This window comes from Hypomesus transpacificus, unplaced genomic scaffold (assembly GCF_021917145.1).
Source record: "Hypomesus transpacificus isolate Combined female unplaced genomic scaffold, fHypTra1 scaffold_262, whole genome shotgun sequence".
Lineage (NCBI taxonomy): Eukaryota > Metazoa > Chordata > Actinopteri > Osmeriformes > Osmeridae > Hypomesus > Hypomesus transpacificus.
Window position 1 is genome coordinate 43,417 of NW_025813789.1, and position 19,855 is coordinate 63,271.

At 42.6% G+C, this 19,855-nt stretch overlaps 1 protein-coding gene across 2 annotated transcripts in view; it reads right to left on the reverse strand.

Moving 5' to 3' along the window:
- Positions 1-367: 367 nt before the first annotated feature.
- LOC124462905 (ras-related protein Rab-40C) overlaps positions 368-19,855 on the reverse strand; it is a 78,745-nt gene continuing 59,257 nt past the window's right edge. For both annotated transcript variants that reach the window (XM_047014610.1, XM_047014611.1), the window contains exons 4-7: positions 10,658-10,718; positions 9,457-9,534; positions 5,210-5,432; positions 368-4,079 (exon numbers count right to left, since the gene is read on the reverse strand). In XM_047014610.1, the coding sequence (XP_046870566.1) occupies positions 3,805-4,079; positions 5,210-5,432; positions 9,457-9,534; positions 10,658-10,718 (637 nt within the window). In that variant the 3' untranslated portion in view covers positions 368-3,804. The remainder of the gene's footprint in view (positions 4,080-5,209; positions 5,433-9,456; positions 9,535-10,657; positions 10,719-19,855) is intronic.

The window sequence follows — 19,855 nt, forward strand, 5'->3', positions numbered from 1 at the left end:
TTGGATTGCCTCAGTTTAGAGACTGTACTTTAACCCATGTTCATTATTTAACTGTAACTTGAATATGTTTTGGTGAACAGCCAAAATAACGAAACTTGTGTCAGTGTCCAAATATTTATAAACCTAACTGTATGTGACACCATACATTTCTTCCATTGTAAGATAAACAGCTTTTGAAAGGAGACATAAGGAACTAAGAAACAATCTACCACCCGTTGATAATAGTTTGTAGATGCATAAGAAATTTTTAGTCCATCAGGAAATGTATTTTCAGTTAACTTTGTGATGTTTCTGAATCAACAACATTATAAATAAAAAATGTATTGTTAAAAATCCCTGCTAATATTAAGTAAACAATACACTTGAGTTGATGACATCATTAACACTTTTATTGTGAAAAAGACTTGCTTTCATACCGTAGCCTAGAAACTATACAATCAATAATTTAAAGACAAATGTTCAGCTTATTTTCAGAACACATGCTTACTCCTCAATTAAGTTACTCAGCAGCATCAACCAAAGGAAAAATAGTGTTTACACCATTACATTTGCTTATAACACTCGTCCCTTATACAACTGAAAAGTTCTGTGGCCACCCCGGAGCCCTAATATAACATTGAGGTCACATAGCACATTCTTCAATCTGCATTAAATAAAAAATAAAATCCATAAAAGTCCCTTCGGGAAACAAAGCAATGTCAGACTGTATATTAAGATCAACACCAAGGAAGGTGCTTTGAAAAAAAACACGATAAATTACTTGAGTTTTAAATTAATGGAAAAAAGGTTTAAAAAGGTAGGTCCAGAAGGCGTGTAGTACACCCTATGAAGTGCAACACCAGAAACGGCACCTTCACCACCCCTTCCGCTTCACAGACTAAAATGGCTGACTGGGGGTTTCCATCCAGGCAAAAGACAACACAACAACCTTTCCTATTAACACAGAAAAGTAGGCTTCTGGAGAGCAAAAGATTATTTCAAAGGAAGAAAAAAAAAGTGTCAGGCATTGTGAAAGTTGTTTTCTTTTTCTTCAGAATTCATTCAAACATTACAATACTGGAGGAAGGCAAGCAATCAAATGACCACAAGCAGGCCAGCTGGCTATATATAGTAGCCTCTTAAGACCAGTAAGAAAGTTAACTAAAACAATTAAGTTAAAACTAGTTAATCATCACACACGTACAGTATAGCGGGAAAGGGGTACACTTGCAGCCCTTGTTAGAGAAAACAAAATGGCCTTTGTGTTAGAATCACCACTCTGCCTTATGGCCCAGATTATACAGGTTAAGATCCCCACCAACATAAGATTCAAAGTCACAAAGTGTAATCAGACGTTGAAATCAATGGTTGGTAAATCGAAATGTGTTTCCTGGAGCCTGCACGCTTCATTGGGTGATTCTGGAGTTTGAGGCAAGGGCCTCTCCCTGAGATAACAGAGTGGGGGTTAACCTAGCAGAAGCCCAGGGTTCAGGCCCAACACAACAGTCTGGACAATCTGTGGTGTACTGAACGGTGTATGACGTCACAGGGGACATGGGTTGGGGTGGGGGAGAGGTAGGAATCAAGAGAAGGAAGACGGGAAGGAGTAAACAACAAGGGACAAAGAAAAAAACACAAATATATTAGAGGACTGGCGGTTCCTCTGGTTGATTGAGGGGGAAACGAGCAGTCTGAGTGATCCAGTAGACCGGTGCAGGATGGCGAGAAAGTAGCAGAAGGCTGGTTCGCTGATGCTGGAACAGAGGGGGAGGGAGGAGTGAGAGGGGGAAAGAAGAGTGAGAAAGAGAAAGGGGGAGTGGGTCTGACTGTATAAAAAAAATGTATATATAAAAAAGTAACTCCAGAGATCTATGAGAGAAACAAAAAAAGTTTTTATTCAGGAGCAATTAATAATGGGACAGTAGGGGAGTCAGTGCACAGATCTGAAGCAGAGGAGGAAAGAGAAAGAGTGCATAGGGAGAACAAAGTGACAAGGATGGAACAGAGGAGGGAAGAGGGTGAGGAAACCAGAGGTGAAGAAGGAAGGCGCAAAATGGATGGGGCAGAATAAAATGTAAAATTCATCGAGTCATATTATCAAACGTCGAGTACGAAGAAAGAAAAGATTCAAGATAAAAAAAATGTGCATTTCCTTGTGAAACATAGTCAATTCATACATCCGAAGTCCATGAAGACTTTCTCCCTTTAAACAATGATTAGCGGATTACTTCTAAAGACTAGGTGTGATACTTTGTGCTTTGTTTATGCAAAATAATACCTCAATATACTCTTCACTTGGGCACTCTCTCATTCACCGAAACAGAGCCCGTGCCATGCTTTGATCAAAGTTGAAGAAGCAGCCTCAAATATGACTTATTTAAAAAAAGAACTTCCTCCACATGCTGTACATCTAACAATGGGTACATGATTTGGCCAGAGAGGAAGAACTAAAGAACAAACATTTGGAAATCTCATTAACTGTGGGGATGATAAAAGAAAACCAAGAAAATAGTTTGGAGGATACTCAGAATTACAAAACTAGACATGGCAATAGGAATCCATGTTTACCCTCTAATTGTAAATCCAGACATTTGCACAGTTGTGGTTGTCCATTGGCCAGGTTTGGCACATGGAAGATATAGCCAGCAGTGATGTGGATATAGCTCACGTAGGACTTGTGTATGCAAAGGTCTCTGAGGCTGTGGTGGTCCTAAGACATCCTGGGGAACGAGCATTCTTGAGGGGTGGGATTCAACAACACATTTATGGCAGAGTGTAACAAGCAGCAAATGTGAGACATGAGAAGTGAAATTCATCAAGTGGTCTGAGCAGGATTTCCCCAGAACGACATCCAGAGGAACGAGGAGGAGGAAGGAGAGAGAAAGGGAAGCAAGAGGGGAAGAAACTGAGTCAAATGAATCTGTCTGTGCCCAAATGCCTCCCTTTGGTGGCTGTGGGAAACATGATCCGAATGGAAAGCTGTCTTGAACCCGTCTCTTACTACATCTCCCAGAGGCCTTCAGTCCAATACAGAAACTTACAGATGATTCCCCAGTGGTTGGTCTAAGAAGGTGTGAGAGAGCTCAAGCACCGTACAATACAAGCCAGGATGGAGTCATACAGACTTGGAGTGAAAGGTGCTTGCTACTGAATCTACCAATTGGTCGAGTCAGAACACAGGGACACTGCCTATTAGACTCTGGGGGTCATGCCAAAGAGCCCTTATTTTGAAAAGCGCAATGGTTAGTGGGCACCAGATGGTGCTAATGGATGTCTTCACAAGGGTTGTTATGGCATTAGTTCTATCATTGATATTATAGGTAGTGATTGTTGAATAATCAACAGTGTTACACAGGGGTTACAAAATGCAACTAGCCACACAGGAAGAAGGAAAGACTTTGGAACCTGACACAACCGATTCCACAGAGTGTCTGGTAAAGTTACATTCAAATTTAACTGAGAATGACACAGTGTTTGGATGCATTTGTTACATTTCTTAACAGGCAGGCATGTGTCTTTCATTATACATATTTTTTATAAATTTTGTTATTGTGTGTGTGTATGTGTTAGGGGGGGAGGGGGCTCTTTCTTAGGGTTCACAAGAAGGTCCACCGTTCAAAAATTCTCACACTGGCGTTTTCATAATGGTTGGGGGCGGTGTGGTGGGTTGGATCGGAGTAGATGGGGGGTTTTTAGGTAGGGTAGGGTTCCATTCTACTGGGAAGAGTTGGAGGGTGGGCAGCTGTTCCCAAGAGGCCCCCTTCCCTGACTAAACGTGACATGCATCCCCATACACCACCACTCCCTCCTCCCCCAGGGCTAAGACTATGAAATCTTGCAGTTGCTGCGTGTGCAGTTCTGGGGCGGGCTCTGGGGTGGCCGGATGGACTTGGAACGCTTCAGACTGTTGCCCTTGGAGCCACCAGCTGCGCTGGCCAGGGAGTAGGAGCGTCCGTGCATCATGACGGCGTTCATGCCATTGGCCATAGAGAAGGACTTAAGGTGGGACTTGATGGCCACCGGCAGTGGCAGCTTGTCGATGAGGTGGACGGGCGTACAGGACACAATCGCCCGGCAACACAGGTCCTGTAGGCTGAACACTGAGGATGGGGAGAGAGAGAGAGGGAGAGAGTGGGGGGAGAGAAAGGGAGAGAGTGGGGGGAGAGTGGGAGAGGGAGATGAGGATTAGCCATGAAAGAGTTGCTACAAAATGCTACAGCACATCGCACCACATCCTATTAGTTAGAACCCTTGACCAGGCCCCAGGAATCTAATATTCTTTTAATGTTGGTTGTCTTTCATCTACTAAATCATTAATTTCACAGGAAACATGGCAGTTCTTTTTACCATACATTTCCAATAATAGTAAAGAGGAACAGGGAAGGATGGAAAGAGGTGTTTTTAAACACAGCCCTAGACCCGGAAATTTATGACGAATGTAACTCCAACAAGACTTACAAATCCTACTTGACCAGTCAACAATCACGGCTTTTAACAAGCATCTGGGGAAACCGGTGCTAATTCTGTCAAGTCCACTAAATGCAATAAATGTTGGTTAAAAGCATTATCCTTCCACTGACACCAGAGGGGAACGTTCCAGGCACGTTTTTGGCAAATTTCAAGTGATTTACTCGCTTAAGCGAGCCTGGATTTAATTTGCTCAGGGCAAGCTGGGACATAGATAATGCAAGCAACTCTCCATTTGTGTCTCTTTTTCTTTCCCACTATAGATGGTCTGATGGTCTGAACAAAGAAGTGATGACGGAGTAGGAGGAGCGCGGAGAGAATGAGCTGAACGCCGTCTGGACACCGTGGCTGCCATCTTGAAAGATGGCGGTGGTGTGTTAGTGCCTATTGGCGTGCTTGTGATCTTGCTGGCGGAAATGGCAGCATCACAAGAGAAGCAGCTGGTGCACTTGAGACACTGCTCCCAAACCCTCTGCCCTCAAAACAGGACAAGCCTTTAGGGTTTGGATAAGGGGGTGGAGGGGACCAGAGGACAAAGGAGGAAAGGGAAGGTGATTGATGGATGAAAGAGAGGGAGGGAGGAGGAGAGTGCCAGTAGAAAGCAGGATGGAGAAGGGTGGAGTGTGTCAGTGGAAGACACTGCAGAGACAAAAGGCAGGGAAGAGCATGGAGTGTGGACAAAGTCTTTAGCATAGACGACTTTGCCTCCATGCACACCTACACACAGACACAAACACACAGATTATTCTGCAGCCATCCACACCTCGGTTGGGCTTCCAGAATTTTTCCATGCCGTGCCTCATGAGCACGATACGTGACAGCTCCGTGAACGACTCAATGACGTTAAAGTTGCACAGGGGGCTGACCTCGAAGAAGGTCATGCCGTTCTTTTCGGCGTACGCCCTTGCCTGCTCGGTGGGCACCTGCCGTTTGAACGCCAGATGGAGCCGGTTGCCCACTAGGATCCTGGGTACGCCTGGTGCATGCTAAGAAAGAGGGGGAGATTCTAAGATTAAGGTTTCAAAAATGTGTGTGTTATGGTTTTGTTACTTGTCCAGAGCACATACAGTGCTCAGCGTAAATGAGTATACTCTCTTTGAAAAGTAACATTTTAAACAATATCTCAATAAATACTAAAACAATTTTCCAAAATGTTGCCAAGACTAAGTTTAATATAACATCTGTTTAACTTATAACATGAAAGTAAAGTTAAAGGGTTCATTGACTGCAAAACCGAATTTACCTTGTCATAGTTGAATAACGACAGTTCGGTGGGTAAAACGGACATACAGTGAACCTCAAAGTACATTGACATCTCCTATGCCTTCACAAAGGTGGCTCCACCTTTTTTGGCTCTGGACTTTACCTTTGTCATGCCCCAAAATTTACATACAGGCCAGTCCACTGGTGTTCTGGCCCAGAAACATAAATGGAGGTTGCGTAGATCTCAGACACTAGTTAAGCTGCGCGCTGCTCTGTGTACTTCCACGGGAATTACAAAGAAGAAAGTTAGAACGTTTTTTAAGGATATTGAAAATGGACCACGGTCGTAATTGCAGTGTTCCAGGCTGTACAGGGAATGCTGACACTTTTCATAATCTTCCCAAGGAACCAAACACTCAACGGGCATGGCTGATGTTTGTCTATGAGAAGATCCCTGTGAAGTTCGACACTCAATTATTCATTTGCTCAAACCATTTCACCAAAGACAGTTTGAAAAACCTACAATTTAGGTAATTTAGGTAAACAATTAAAACAAAGAAGCTGTTGCTGAAAAGAGGTACTGTTCCGACCGTATGCTCATCACAACCGAAAGCTGTCAGTATTATTTTGCCCATAACAGTTATTAGCAATGCTAACGTCTCCTGTATCTAGCATAGGTAGAATGTGTGATGTTAATTGGTAATGGGGCTAATGTTATTTCATTTTCATGACTGTGTTTAAATGGAATAAATAACCTGTGTTGTCATCAGGGCTCGAAATTAACTTTTTGGCTTACCAGCCAAAATGGCTGGTAGATGAAAAAAATGACCAGCCAATACTATTTTTTACTGGCCAAAATTCAACCTGGAATTTCAGACGTACTCTGAAATTGTTTAACATAAACAATTTTTACCTATGATTTTAATATCACTGTAAATCACTCTCAGAATGGATTAAACAAAATCAACCAATTTAACTTATAATGTAATAATAATAGAAATAATAGAAATAATGTATTAATTCAGGGTGTTCCAGGGGCCTACTACTCCTCTTGCTCAATGTGAGATGGGTTGTCCTTGTCCATGAGGTTTGGTCTTCGCATTGGACCAGCTGGCTAAAAGCAGAATTCCCATATCTCTTGAAATGCCCTGCTTGACTTTTTTTGGTGTAAAACGTTTGTTGTAGGATTGACCAAACTGTAAAATTATTAACTTTGTGACATGACCCAACCAAGAAAGAGACATGTCTGCCACCTAGTAAGACTATGCGGTCTATCTGGCGACGCACTCACTCAAACTTTCAGACCTTCATGACCCAAATCAAAATTCTGATGTGACAGATCAATGGGGAATTACTTTCTCTCTTAAATGCAGTCATCCTCAACCTTTTTTTTATTTTTAAATCTAACTATTTGTATTATCCGTGTCATTCTCTAAATGTTAAAAAAGCTATCTTCCCGGTTTTCTGCCACCTAGATGTGCGCACAACTGTTCGTGTTGGCGTTTTTAAATCATGACTGGCGCGTTAGTCGGGAGCCAGCCCAAAAATCTACACAACATTGGCGCTTGCCAATTTCAAGCCCTGGTAAATCTACAATTCACGATGCATGTTTGGCTATGTTGCGTCTTTGCTCCGCAGCTTTGCTCGTTGTAAACCAACGAATCAGCACGCAGCTCATCTAAGTATTCATGAGCATACCATAAAAGGGAAAAAATCTCACGTTTCATTCTAGGGCAAAAATGAGTACATCCCACTGAAAGTGTCTGGAGCAAAGCAACATTTTAGAATCCAAATCGGTAATTTAACAAGAGTTTAACCACAGGGGAGTCTAATTATACATCACACAGGTGTCCAGCAGACAGTTGACTATGATGTAAGCAGAGAGTAAGGGCCAGAAACAAACCCCTAAATTATCCATTAAGGGTCTCTGGGCCCTGCTAGTCAATATAGCCCATCTACTATGAAATACGCTGTTGGGCAGGGGCTAGTTGCTAATGCTAAGAGCTAATGTTTGTCTGCCATGGGAGTCTATGGAATTCTACAAGCATCTTGGAATGAGGCTCCAATACCTTGAGTCACTCCAAACTTAATTGTACTTGGTACATTCATTGGCCTTGTCTCTCTTTTCATGGGGGTAACTGGAAAGTGGAGAACTTTTTAGATGCAGAATGTATTCATAATTTTTTAGTTGTTAGGGTGTTGTGGTCAGTGCTATGACAGCATTGGTATTGCTTGGATTCTGCTTCCAGGCACTGTTGTACATTATTGTGTGTGTGTTTCAGGATAGTCTGTGCTTGTGTGTGTAGCCGGTGTGTGATAAAACTTACTCCTCAAGTATGTAAGAGGTCACCCGTGTCAACAAATTGCTAGCTTCTCATTGGCGTAGTTGGTAGTGGTTGCGCTTGGAAGTCGAGAGGTGGCAGGTTTCACTCCCAGTGGGAGCGAACATTGGCCGGTATGCCTCTGACGGAGCTTGCAAGACCACGTCTGTTATGTGCACCAGGGGCATGTTCTGTTCCGCGATTGTGTGCATTGAAGCGTGTCAGGCACAGAATGCCAAAGGCAATCCTAGAGGGATGCTTCTTGTAAATCTCTCCGATGCTCAACCACCAATCAGGGTGGTGCAGACCACAAACCACCTGGTAACAACCAATCTGGTTTCACTCCAGGGGAATTCTTGAATTGGATTAGTAAGGCAGATATGGTAATCTACCTCTTAACAATTCACAGTAAATTACATTTACAAATATTACATTTAGTCATTTAGCAGATGCGACTTACAGTAAGTACAGGGACATTACCCCAAGGCAAGTAGGGTGAAGTGCCTTGCCCAGGGACACAACATAATTTGGCACGGCCAGGGCAACCTTCTGATTGGTAGCCCAATTCCCTAAGCCATCTGACCCCCATTACCATTATATTCCAGTCTGTGCACATAGAGTGCACCAACCCCCTAGCCAGGGACGGACTGGGAGTAAAAATAGGCCCTGGACTTTGATCCAGACCGGCCCACCGGAACCGGCCACCGTATACGCCACCACAGCTGCCTTGCCAATGCATGCACTTTGTGTTTGATGTGATGCTAGTTCCGGAGTTCCAGACTTAATGCGCTTCAGCGAGAGAGCAAAACAATTTTGGCCTTTATTTGAGGGCAAAATAGTTTTTTGAGCTTTATGTAAAATAAACATAGTCGTTTTTCAACAGTCTAGTGAAGGTGATGTCTTTTTGTCTCTTAATTTTCAGCCCCACCCTTACATTTCTTCCATTGTTATATAGTCTCTACTAGCTAGCTTTCGATCAGTCAGTGTCACTGTCGTGTGTAAGCGAGAAAAAGGGTGCGGGGCTAAGGGCTGCATAGACGTTCATTTGGAATAGACCAACCGGCCTGGGGGAAAAGGGGGCCAGACAACAGTGTTGCTTCATCTGCTGCCAACATTTTTATTAGGAGTAATAGTAGGAATTCTCCAGGTGCTCCCGATGGCCAGTCTGCTACTGCCCCTAGCCCAGCTCTGATAAGGAGAGGGGCTGGCACAGAAACCTGGAGGAGGTACACCATTTCACAAACCTGCATTTAATGACTCATCTGAGAACCCCAAGGGTATTACATTGAGTCTTGGTGAGAATAAATGTACAAAGTGCACAACTTGCCTCTAAGTCAGGCCAGGGACCATACCAGCTAGACATGCCCCCCATCTCAGGCTAGTGCTGAGATGGAGCTACTGCTGAGATGCAGCTACTGCTTGTGGAGTACCCCACTACCAAGCCCAGTCTGAAAGTCTAGTCCTTTTCCCCCTCCATCCACCTCACCTCGTCAATCTCCCGGATCCAGCGGTCGATGCCGTCAAAGGACCACCGGTTGGTGATGTCATACACCAGCAGGATGCCCTAAAGCCCAGAAAGTGCAGACAAATTAAACACTGTAGAGTAGATTAGATTCAGGTAGGGTGATCACCATCAAACAAACCAAAGGACGAATACTAAGTGTGTGTGGGACATGTTACCAACACTAAAACATAACCTGAAACTGTTATAATGTCTATCTAACTTAATAAAAACATTTGTATCATACTTTGTTCTTTAGTACCTTCCAGAAAACACCTGTATATCATAATGTAACATAACATGTCTTTATTTTACATTTCCTTTCTTTTCAAACATTGAATTTAAAAAACGTCTGTTGTATTTGTACTTCTGACGAGTGCTGTTAAATATAGGTGAAAGTGCTGTTAAATATAGGTGAAAAATATAGGTTTATTCTTTTTGCGAATGCCCCAAAAAGAATAAATTAAATGCTTTCTAAAAAAGGCTAAATAACCCATGTATGTTTTCTTAATACGATCATTACAAACCAACAGACTGATGAAAATGCGGGACATTTTCTCAATATGCAACATAAGGGACAAGGGGTGAAAATGCTGTGCAGTACAACGCAAAGCGGGACGGGTGGTCACCCTAGATGCAGGTCCACATAGAGGTGAGCGCACACAACATTATGTATATCACAGCACACACAAACGCAGATATCACACACACACACTAGTCATTTTTCTCTCCACTTCCTCTTCAGAGGGCTAACCAGTGGACACTCAGCCCAGGGCTTACTCACTAATATATACAGCTCTAAGAAGACAAGCAGCTAGATAACATAATAACATAATAACATAACAAGCATAATCTAGCATCCATTAGAAGTGGCTTTCAGAAGCGTATTCAATTCACTTAACTTTCTTCTTCCATAAGGAAACACAATTAGTCATAGAAAAAGTACTAAAAGGGGCATTAGCTAACCAAGCATCCATAATGAAGGTAGTTGTCATACCAAAAAGTCTGTCATAAAAGGTCAACTAGTAGTAGTAGTAGTAGTAGTACATTCTTAGGCTTGTATTCATTCCAAAAGCAGCTGTCCCTTGTACTATGTCTTTAGAGATCCCTTCCTGGTGGTTTTCCTCAAGAGGACAGGTGTTGGTGTGTGTGTATTTATTTATGCATGTCTTCAATCGTTCATCACCTGAGCACCTCTGGAGTAGGACCTGAAGATGGTGCAGAAGCGGCCCTGGCCTGACGTGTCCCTGAGAGAGAGAGAGAGTTAAAGACCATAAGAGCGAATTAACTTAACCAAAACCATTTGAACAGAGAGAAAGATGCGAAATCATAGAGGATTGTAGGGTTAAGAGAGCGGGGTTGAGTGCATTATATTGACCACTGAGTGAGAGAGATGCAAAAAATTGATCCATCTGTCACTAGTAGCCAGGTCATTTCCAGCTCTACTTAGACCATTTCCGATAGCAGAGTAGTGCTCTTCTGGTTGAGAGGGCAGGTGCATTCTTCCTGTTCTATATTTAAACAAGATGGCCTTCTAACAGCATCTTGTTAGTAGATCAGGTGATTTACTTCTGGGAATGGGAGGCTTTCTGTGTTTTGTAGGTTAAAGCTTGGTAATTCAATTGGATGAGTCTTTAGTCTACCTGTAATATCTTCTCTCTCCCTGTCTCTATTTTCATCCTTCTAGCATCTTATTTATCCATATACAGGTTTTCAAATAGTGCTTATGTTGACAGCAGAACCCTCTATTTTTCATAAAACTGAAATAATTTTGTGCAAACAAAACATGTGTTTATTACAAACACATCTCTATCTAATACTTGTCATAAGTTTTAGAGGACGAAGATTTATCCCACTTTCATTTACAGTTTTTCTCCATTGCTTTGGCTTAATTCTTGAAACAGAAATTACATTCTCATAGCTCTATGTGCATCTGGCAAAATAGCCTATAAAGTTCAGCACAACTACGTAGATCACCTTCAAACGGTCATATCTCATCCAAAACAATTAAATCGTGCTTCAAAACCAAATAATTTTCTCATATAAATAATCAGTGCCCCCAAAATGAAAAGTTCCTTCTCGATTGCTGTGGCTCATCTCTCTCTCGAAAAAAGGAAATTCTCAAAGCTTAAAATACAGTTGCCAAAATAACCTAGAAGGTTCAGCAAAAACCATGGCACACCTGCAAATGGTCATATCTTTCCCAAAACAGACAACTCATCAGTCAAAATTTCTCATACAAATAGTCAGTGCCCCCAAAAGGAAAAGTCCCTTTGGCATTGTGTAAACACTGCAGGTCGAAATGTTTAGATGTTTTGTCAGTATGGCAGTGGACCTTAGAAATATCTCTCATGTGCACTGTGCTACAGTTACTGTAGTAGATGTTTTCTTTCCAGAATACTATGTGTCTTCAATCTACCCAGACGCTCCTCATCTCCTTCCTCTGGCTTCCCATCACGGCCGTATCAGATTCAAGACGCTGGTACTGACCTTCCGAGTGGTGAACGGGACTGCACCAGACTACATCACCCCCACCCGCCACCTACTGTCTTCTTCTGACAACCGTCTGGTGGTCCCACCTCTCAAGAGCACCCGCTCCCAACCCAAGCTCTTCTCCTGTCTGGCCCCCCAATGGTGGAATCACCTCCCCACCTCCATCAGAGACACTGACTGTCTCCCCATTTTCAAGAAAAGGCTAAAGACACACTTTTTCCGGGAGTAAAACGGTACTCAGGAATGATTTGCTGGACCTGTTGTTAGTTTCCTCCAGGGAAATAACGACTCTTATTGAGGAACTTGTTGCTCCAGAATGGGCACTTTGTCTAAATTGGAATACAAGCCGCACCGGAACACAAGTCGCACTTTCAATGCAAACGTTACCAATGCGCAGCCAACGCTGAGGGAACCTATGCCCACAATGGATTACTTGCAAAGTCAAACAAGGTGTGGCGGACCACTTGGATATCTATCTAACTAGACAACATTCCCAATCAGGGTGAACACTCAAATTATCTAAACTATAGACCATAGCATTACACATATCAAAACAAAACGAACACAACAATAGAACTCCAAACAATGCTTATTTAACTAAGCTAACGCCCTTAACTTAATAGCTTTTCAGCTTGCCGCAGGGCATTCTGGGTATCAAGAGCAAAGCACGAGTATTAGGCGATCTTACAGCATTGTGTAGGTTAACACACTTCGTCACTCATTTAGTGGCAGAATCCATTGTTATGTCTACAAAATTATTTTTGTATAAGTTTAGCTATCTTGCAAATCATGAGGATAGCCTATTGTAGCAGACCTTTCTATGTGACAACGGATAAGGGTGTTTTGTCCCTCAGGAGTTGCCAAAGTTGCTGAAACCATTACGTGAAATCAGTGTGGGGTGTTCGACTTTGCTACATGGACGCTGTTTCCTGTCTGACGACCTACCGCGCTGCACCTGAGCTGCTCCAAACTTTTCCCAAACTTTTTTGTCTTGTTTATTGCTATATTTTATATATTACTTAATTGATTCATTTATTGTGTCGTTACCGATGTAATCTATACATCTACTGTCTCAATTATAGGTTTACTCGGCACGGCTTTTTTCCTTGGAGCTCGACGCTACTGTTCCTGTTGAACTAGCCAATTCAACGTTCTGACGAATTATCTTGGCTGGCATAAACTATTAACGTAAGTTAACTATAATGTCTCACACCCACTCACATTGTCCTACATGTGTCATTTTGTTCGAAAAGTTGACTCTATTAGAGAGTCGCGTTCAGTCGCTTGAGGAAGAACGTATGCTAGTAACTTTAGATGCGACTGGCGCAACATCACAGACAGGGAGTCCTAGCGTGAGTGAGGACTCAAGTTTAGCCCCACCGGTTTCACCTTTGCAGCATGGTGGGAGTGGGACTCCGCAGATGTTAGTGATCGGTGACTCCATCACTCGTAACATTAGATTGGAGGGACCAGCGACAGTTTACTGTGTACCTGGGGCCAGAGCTACCGACATAGAAGCTAATCTTAGGGTGCTGGCTAGCACTAGGGCTAAGGCAAATGCCCAAGCTAAGGCACATGGCGCACGCACTGATGATAGGTATGAGAATATTGTCATTCATGTCGGCACCAATGATGTTAGGCTGAGGCAGTCAGAGGTCACGAAGGTTAATATTGCTCGGGCATGTGACCTTGCTCAAAAGATGAGTCGGCATCGAGTAATAGTCTCTGGCCCACTACCTGCTAGGGGGACTGACGAGATCTACAGCAGGCTTGTCTCTCTCAACCGCTGGTTGGCTCGCTTTTGCTCAGAACAGGGTTTAGGATTTGTAGATAATTGGTCTCGTTTCTGGGCCAAACCTGGCTTGTTGAAAAGTGACGGGCTCCATCCTAGCTGGAGAGGTGCTTTTCTTTTGTCTAGGAATATTGAAGCTATTCTAAAGCAGACCTGACACTCACTAGAACAAGCCGGGCTACAGTCTCTTAGAGAGTCTGATAGGTATGTTGATAGGCATGCTCTGAGCTGTTGGGGCCCCGATAGCTCAGCTTGTAGTGTAGCTAGGGTGGTTGCTGATGTTGTTTTTCCCATTGAGACGGTGTCGGCCCCCCGCCCTTTTTCCAAATTCCGGCCCTCAATTATTAGGAATTATACCAATTTAATATATATTCAGCCTTGCTCACCCGTTGCTCTTCCTACTCAGTTTCCTGATAACAGTGCCACCTTTTCAGAAGTATTATCTACGTCTAAAGCTGCCAAAAACCCATACTGGAATGTTGGGCTCCTAAACATCAGATCTCTATCCACAAAGGCTGTTTTGATTAATGATCTGATGTCTGACTGCAGTCTGGACCTGATTGGTCTCACCGAAACCTGGCTAAAACCTGATGAATATTTCCCCCTGAATGAAGCATCGCCTCCTGATTTTGCGTATTCACACATCCCTCGTGTTTCAAAGAAAGGTGGTGGTGTTGCTATGTTATATAAAGCTAGCTTCAACCTCAGCCTAAAATCTGTAAACACCTTTAAATCATTTGAGATAATTTGTATGAAACCACCAACTACTTTAAAAAGGACTAATTCTACTACTGTTGCCCCCCCTCCTTCGTTTTGTATAGTTACTCTATACCGGCCCCCTGGCCCATACTCCCTCTTCCTTGAGGAATTTGCTGATTTTAGTGCTGATCTTGTGACATACACTGACAATATTTTAATTATGGGTGATTTTAACATTCATGTAGATGACCCAAAAGATCCTCTAAGTATGGCCTTTACTGCTCTTATGGATTCCACAGGTCTCACTCAGGTGGTTTCTAAACCTACCCATCTTCACTCGCATACATTGGATTTAGTTCTCACGCGGGGAATCAAGATTAGTGATGTCATTGTCCATCCCCACAATCCTATATTATCAGACCACTGCCTGGTAACCTTTAAAATGGATCTCTGCCAGAGCCTTGGAGGCACCCAGAATATTTCTATTAGCCGCTGCTTAACCCCAAATACAGCTCTGGAACTGGCTATTGGTAGTTAACTGGTATTCTACCCGCTGCACTAGAAGCACTTGATGTCCCGAATAAATCATTAAATGCTAAAACAAGGGATCTGAATTTGGTTCTTCAGCAATCCCTAGATTCTGTTGCTCCACTCAAACCAAGGAAAAGAATAGACAAGAAACTGGCTCCATGGTATTCAGAGGAAACCCGCACTCTCAAGAGGTCCACTAGAAAATTAGAGCATAAGTGGCGTACCACTAAATTGGAGGTTTTCCGCCTGGCCTGGAAGGACAGCCAAATAGAGTACAAGCAAGTCCTCATCAGGTCCAGATCAGAATATTTCTCTAAGTTGATTAGTAAGAACAAACACAACACTAAGTTCCTATTTGATACTGTTGCAAAACTCACTAAGAAAAGTACACTCTGTGTTAGTTCAGATCTCTCTCCCAATGATTTCTTAGATTTCTTTGACCAAAAAATCTATGCAATAAGGGACAAACTACAGACTAGTCCTGGAGGAGTGGCCATCAACACTGATTTTCCCTCTGTACCCAGCATTCTGCATGTTGAGACTCTCACTCACTTTAACCCTATTTCTATGGAAGCATTCATCAAGCTGATAGATTCCTCGAAACCCACTAGCTGCCTTCTCGTTCCCCTCCCTGCCAAACTTTGTAGGGAACTTCTCCATATTATTGGACCGCCCATGCTTAGTATTATTAATGAATCTATTGTAACTGGACAAGTCCCTGACGATTTCAAACAAGCTATTATCAAGCCCCTTCTTAAAAAACCAAACCTGGATCCAGGTTGTCTTAGCAATTACAGGCCCATTTCAAATTTGCCATCTCTCTCCAAAATTTTGGAAAAAGCTGTGGCAAAACAGCTCACTGAGCACCTCTCCTCAAATCAGCTCTATGAACCTCTCCAGTCTGGATTTCGTCTTCACCACAGCACTGAAACTGCATTAGCCAAGGTAGTCAATGATCTATTATTAGCCTCTGACGCGGGCTTTAGCTCTGTCCTTGTTCTTCTAGACCTAAGTGCAGCTTTTGACACTGTAGATCATGAGATTCTCCTGGAACGTATGGAGAACTATGTTGGGATTTCTGGTACTTCACTTCAGTGGTTCAGATCGTATCTATCTGATAGATCACAATATGTCCACTATGATGGTTGCTCATCCAGGAGCTCCATTGTAAAATACGGAGTACCACAGGGTTCAGTTTTAGGCCCTCTGTTATTTTCACTCTATATGTTGCCTTTAGGAAACATAATTAGAAGTTTTGGGGTAGATTTTCACTGCTATGCAGATGATACTCAGCTATACATGTCTATAAAGCCGGGAGAATTTCCACATGCTATGGAAACCTGTGTTTCCGGGTTGAAAACTTGGATGACTGCAAATTTCCTTCTTCTTAATTCGGATAAAACCGAGGTTCAAATTTTTGGTCCGAAAAAACACCGAAATAATTTATCCCATCTAACCTTAGACTTAGACGGCGTCAAAGTATCTCAAAGCCAGCTGGTAAAAAATCTGGGAGTCACAATGGACCCAGACCTTTCGTTTGAGTACCATATTAAGCAAATCACCAGAACAGCATTTTTCCATCTACGTAATATTGCCAAAATACGAAAATTCCTCTCAAAGGATGATGCTGAAAAACTAATACATGCTTTTGTTACGTCCCGATTGGACTACTGCAATGTGTTGTTCTCTGGCCTCCCAATTACCTACCTAAAAAACTTACAGCGGGTGCAAAATGCTGCTGCTAGACTATTGACTAAAACTAGAAAGTTTGATCATATAACATCGACTCTTATCTCTTTACACTGGCTCCCTATCCAAGCCAGAGCTGATTTCAAAGTTCTACTACTAACTTACAAATCTCTGCATGGATTGGCACCACTGTACCTCTCCGGTCTCCTTGCACCCTATTGCCCCGCAAGGACTCTAAGATCTCAAAATGCCGGCTATCTGGTAATACCCAAAGTTAAGAAAAAAACTGCTGGAGGTAGGGCGTTCTCATTTAGAGCACCTCTTCTTTGGAACAAATTACCCATCTCAATTAAGGAAGCTGATACTGTCTCGACATTTAAAACTAGATTAAAAACGTTCTTGTTTAGTCAATTCTATGATTGTTAAAGGGAAGTATGTGTGTACTTTCTATGTAAACCTGGGGTGTGTGCTTGCCTATGTGTGTATCACATGTAACTTTTAAATTTTAATTATAGCTTATGTTCACATTGCCAAGCTAGATGTTACAAATAAAGTAAACCTGTTACTGTATATTGTTAGTATTATTATTATTATAGTTCCGTTGCTGTATATTGTTACTGTTATAGTTTTTATTACTAGTTGGAGACAACGGGGGACTGGTTGTTTTCATCCTTATTCGTATAAGTATAACCTACTTTAGAGTTCTTTCCCCTGGAACAGATTTCATGTTCCAACTGAGGGGGGCTGTCGTTGTTTTGGTGTGTGGGGCTGCATCAAATACCCTTTTTGCTCTGTTAAATTGCTGCACTAGTCCACACTTGACCGGTGGGGATCTCATTCTATTATGACTGTAACTGTTAGCTGCTCCTGGCATTCTCTAATCCCTGCTCTCCTCTCTGTCCCCCCCCCACACATTCCCTGTGGTGTGGGGGGTTTGAGCTGTCAGGACCTGCTTGGTCGTCGGTCTGCCAACGCTGAACCAGGTCGTCACCCGGAATCCAGTCTCCATGACGGCCAACAGCGAGTTTCCCGGTCCCATCCAACGTCTATAAAGCCGAACAATAGATTTTGGTGTTTCAAAACCCATTGACACTGTATGACTATGGTTAGCTTGTGTTCTGCTCCTCTCTCTTACCAACCGTCTCTGGAGGAGGGGATCCCTCTCTGAATTGCTCCTCCCAAGGTTTCTTCCATTTTTTCTCCCGGTGGGAGTTTTTCTGGGAGTTTTTCCTTGTCTTCCTTGAGGGTTTAGGTTGGTTGAGGGGCAGTTCTATGGGCGCATGTGAAGCCCTCTGTGACATGCTTGCGTGTAAAAAGGGCTATACAAATAAATTTGATTTGATTTGATTCGAATGGCAATGTCAAGAAGAGCAGTGGTAAAATACACGTTTTGAAAAGAGACCGTGTCTCATTGTCTACACGATCAATTATATATAAAACAAACTTACAAAGAGCTCGGTTACACTACCAAAGTTGAATTTGTAATGTTAGCGATGCTAGCGTTAGCTTGCTAGCTAGCCTATAACATTTCACTGGGTCTTGCAGCTGTTTGATTAACTGAAATTACACCCCCAACCGCCACTTTCGGTCTTTTTCTGACAACCGTCTGGTGGTCTGTTGGAGAAATTGAAGATGTAACACATTTTTCCTGTATAAGAATGATTCTGTGTTCAGCATTCCTTGTGTGTAGAGAGAACCCTACCCCCAAATCTGGACTTTGGGTAACATGAGGCATATGTAAACAAGGTGACCTGGGCTGACCACTCTCTCTTACTGGAGAGGCCATAAAAGATGTCTGGCCTTATCTGTGTTGGGTGAATCATGTGGTCAAGCTTACAGGGGTCAAAAGGCACACACACGCACACACACGCGCGCGCCAGGTCTATGCAAGGAGCCAATGAAGAAGAGCCATGGAACATTTGCATGCCTTTGTCTTAACCAATGACTGTAAAGAGCAGTTCTGCTTAAATAGCTAGCTAGCGCAACATGCTAGCGGACAAACTTGTAGCACAATGGGGTGTGATGTTTTGACTCCTTGTGGGCCAGCCACAAGCAATAAAGCTTTCTTAAACTTGTTCACCAACTGACTGTGCAATGCTTGATAGATTAATACTTCTGACATGGTCCCTCCGCTCAAGAGCGCCCTGTCCCAACACAAGCTCTTCTCCTGTCTGGCCCCCCAATGGTGGAATCAACTCCCCACCTCCATCAGAGACACTGACTGTCTCCCCACTTTCAAGAAAAGGCTCAAGACGCACTTGTTCCGAGAGTACAACGGTACTTAGAAATGATTGGCTGGACCTGATGTTTCCTCCAGGATCACAATGACTCTTATTGAGAGACTTGTTGCTGTTGTTGGTTAGTTGTAACTGACTTAAAACTACTGTACTTGCTGTGCAATATATTTTTGCTGCTTGATTTTTTCCACAGGTACACCCTTGCACTTTTTTGAGGTTCATGTTGTTAAGTTGTTTAATTGTAACTTGTTCAACTACATGCTCTTATGGTTCTTCCCTTTGGGACTTATTTAGTTTTCACAGTGTATGCTTCATGTTTTGGAAAACTCTCTTTTGGAAGTCGCTTTGGATAAAAGCATCTGCTAAATGCATAAATGTAAATGTAGATAAGTATGTTTTATCGCCCAGTATTTTTTTACTTTCAAATCACATTGGGAAAAGCTCATTTGAGGCTATTTCACTCCTGTTTACTGTTAAATTGCTGCCAGGTGCGCTCTTTTCTATCAGCAGAGGTCGCAAGGAATCTCGTATACGAGTCTTCTGTTATTCAGACAAAGTTAATGTGTAAAATATACCTAATATGCATAGTTTCTATACAATTGTATGCAAAATGATAACAATAATTTAAGATCATTTGTGTCACAAACATTTGTGTGTAGACAATGGTATAAGAGCAATTCGTATGTTGTTGATGTAAACACACAAGCCACAGTTCAATTTATTATTCAGGGAGCAAACATTTGAGAGCAGGATAAACGTTCCAAACTAATACACTTCTCTCATTTTTTGCAATACATGGGCCGCGTCCTGTCAATAAATAAAGAACAATAACTGGATCTATCAAACCCTTGAATGTTTATGATGTCACTGTGTGTAAATATATGCTACTGACCCGCTAACCCAAAACGCCCTTTGCCCAGTCCCTACACTACTTTTGACTGGA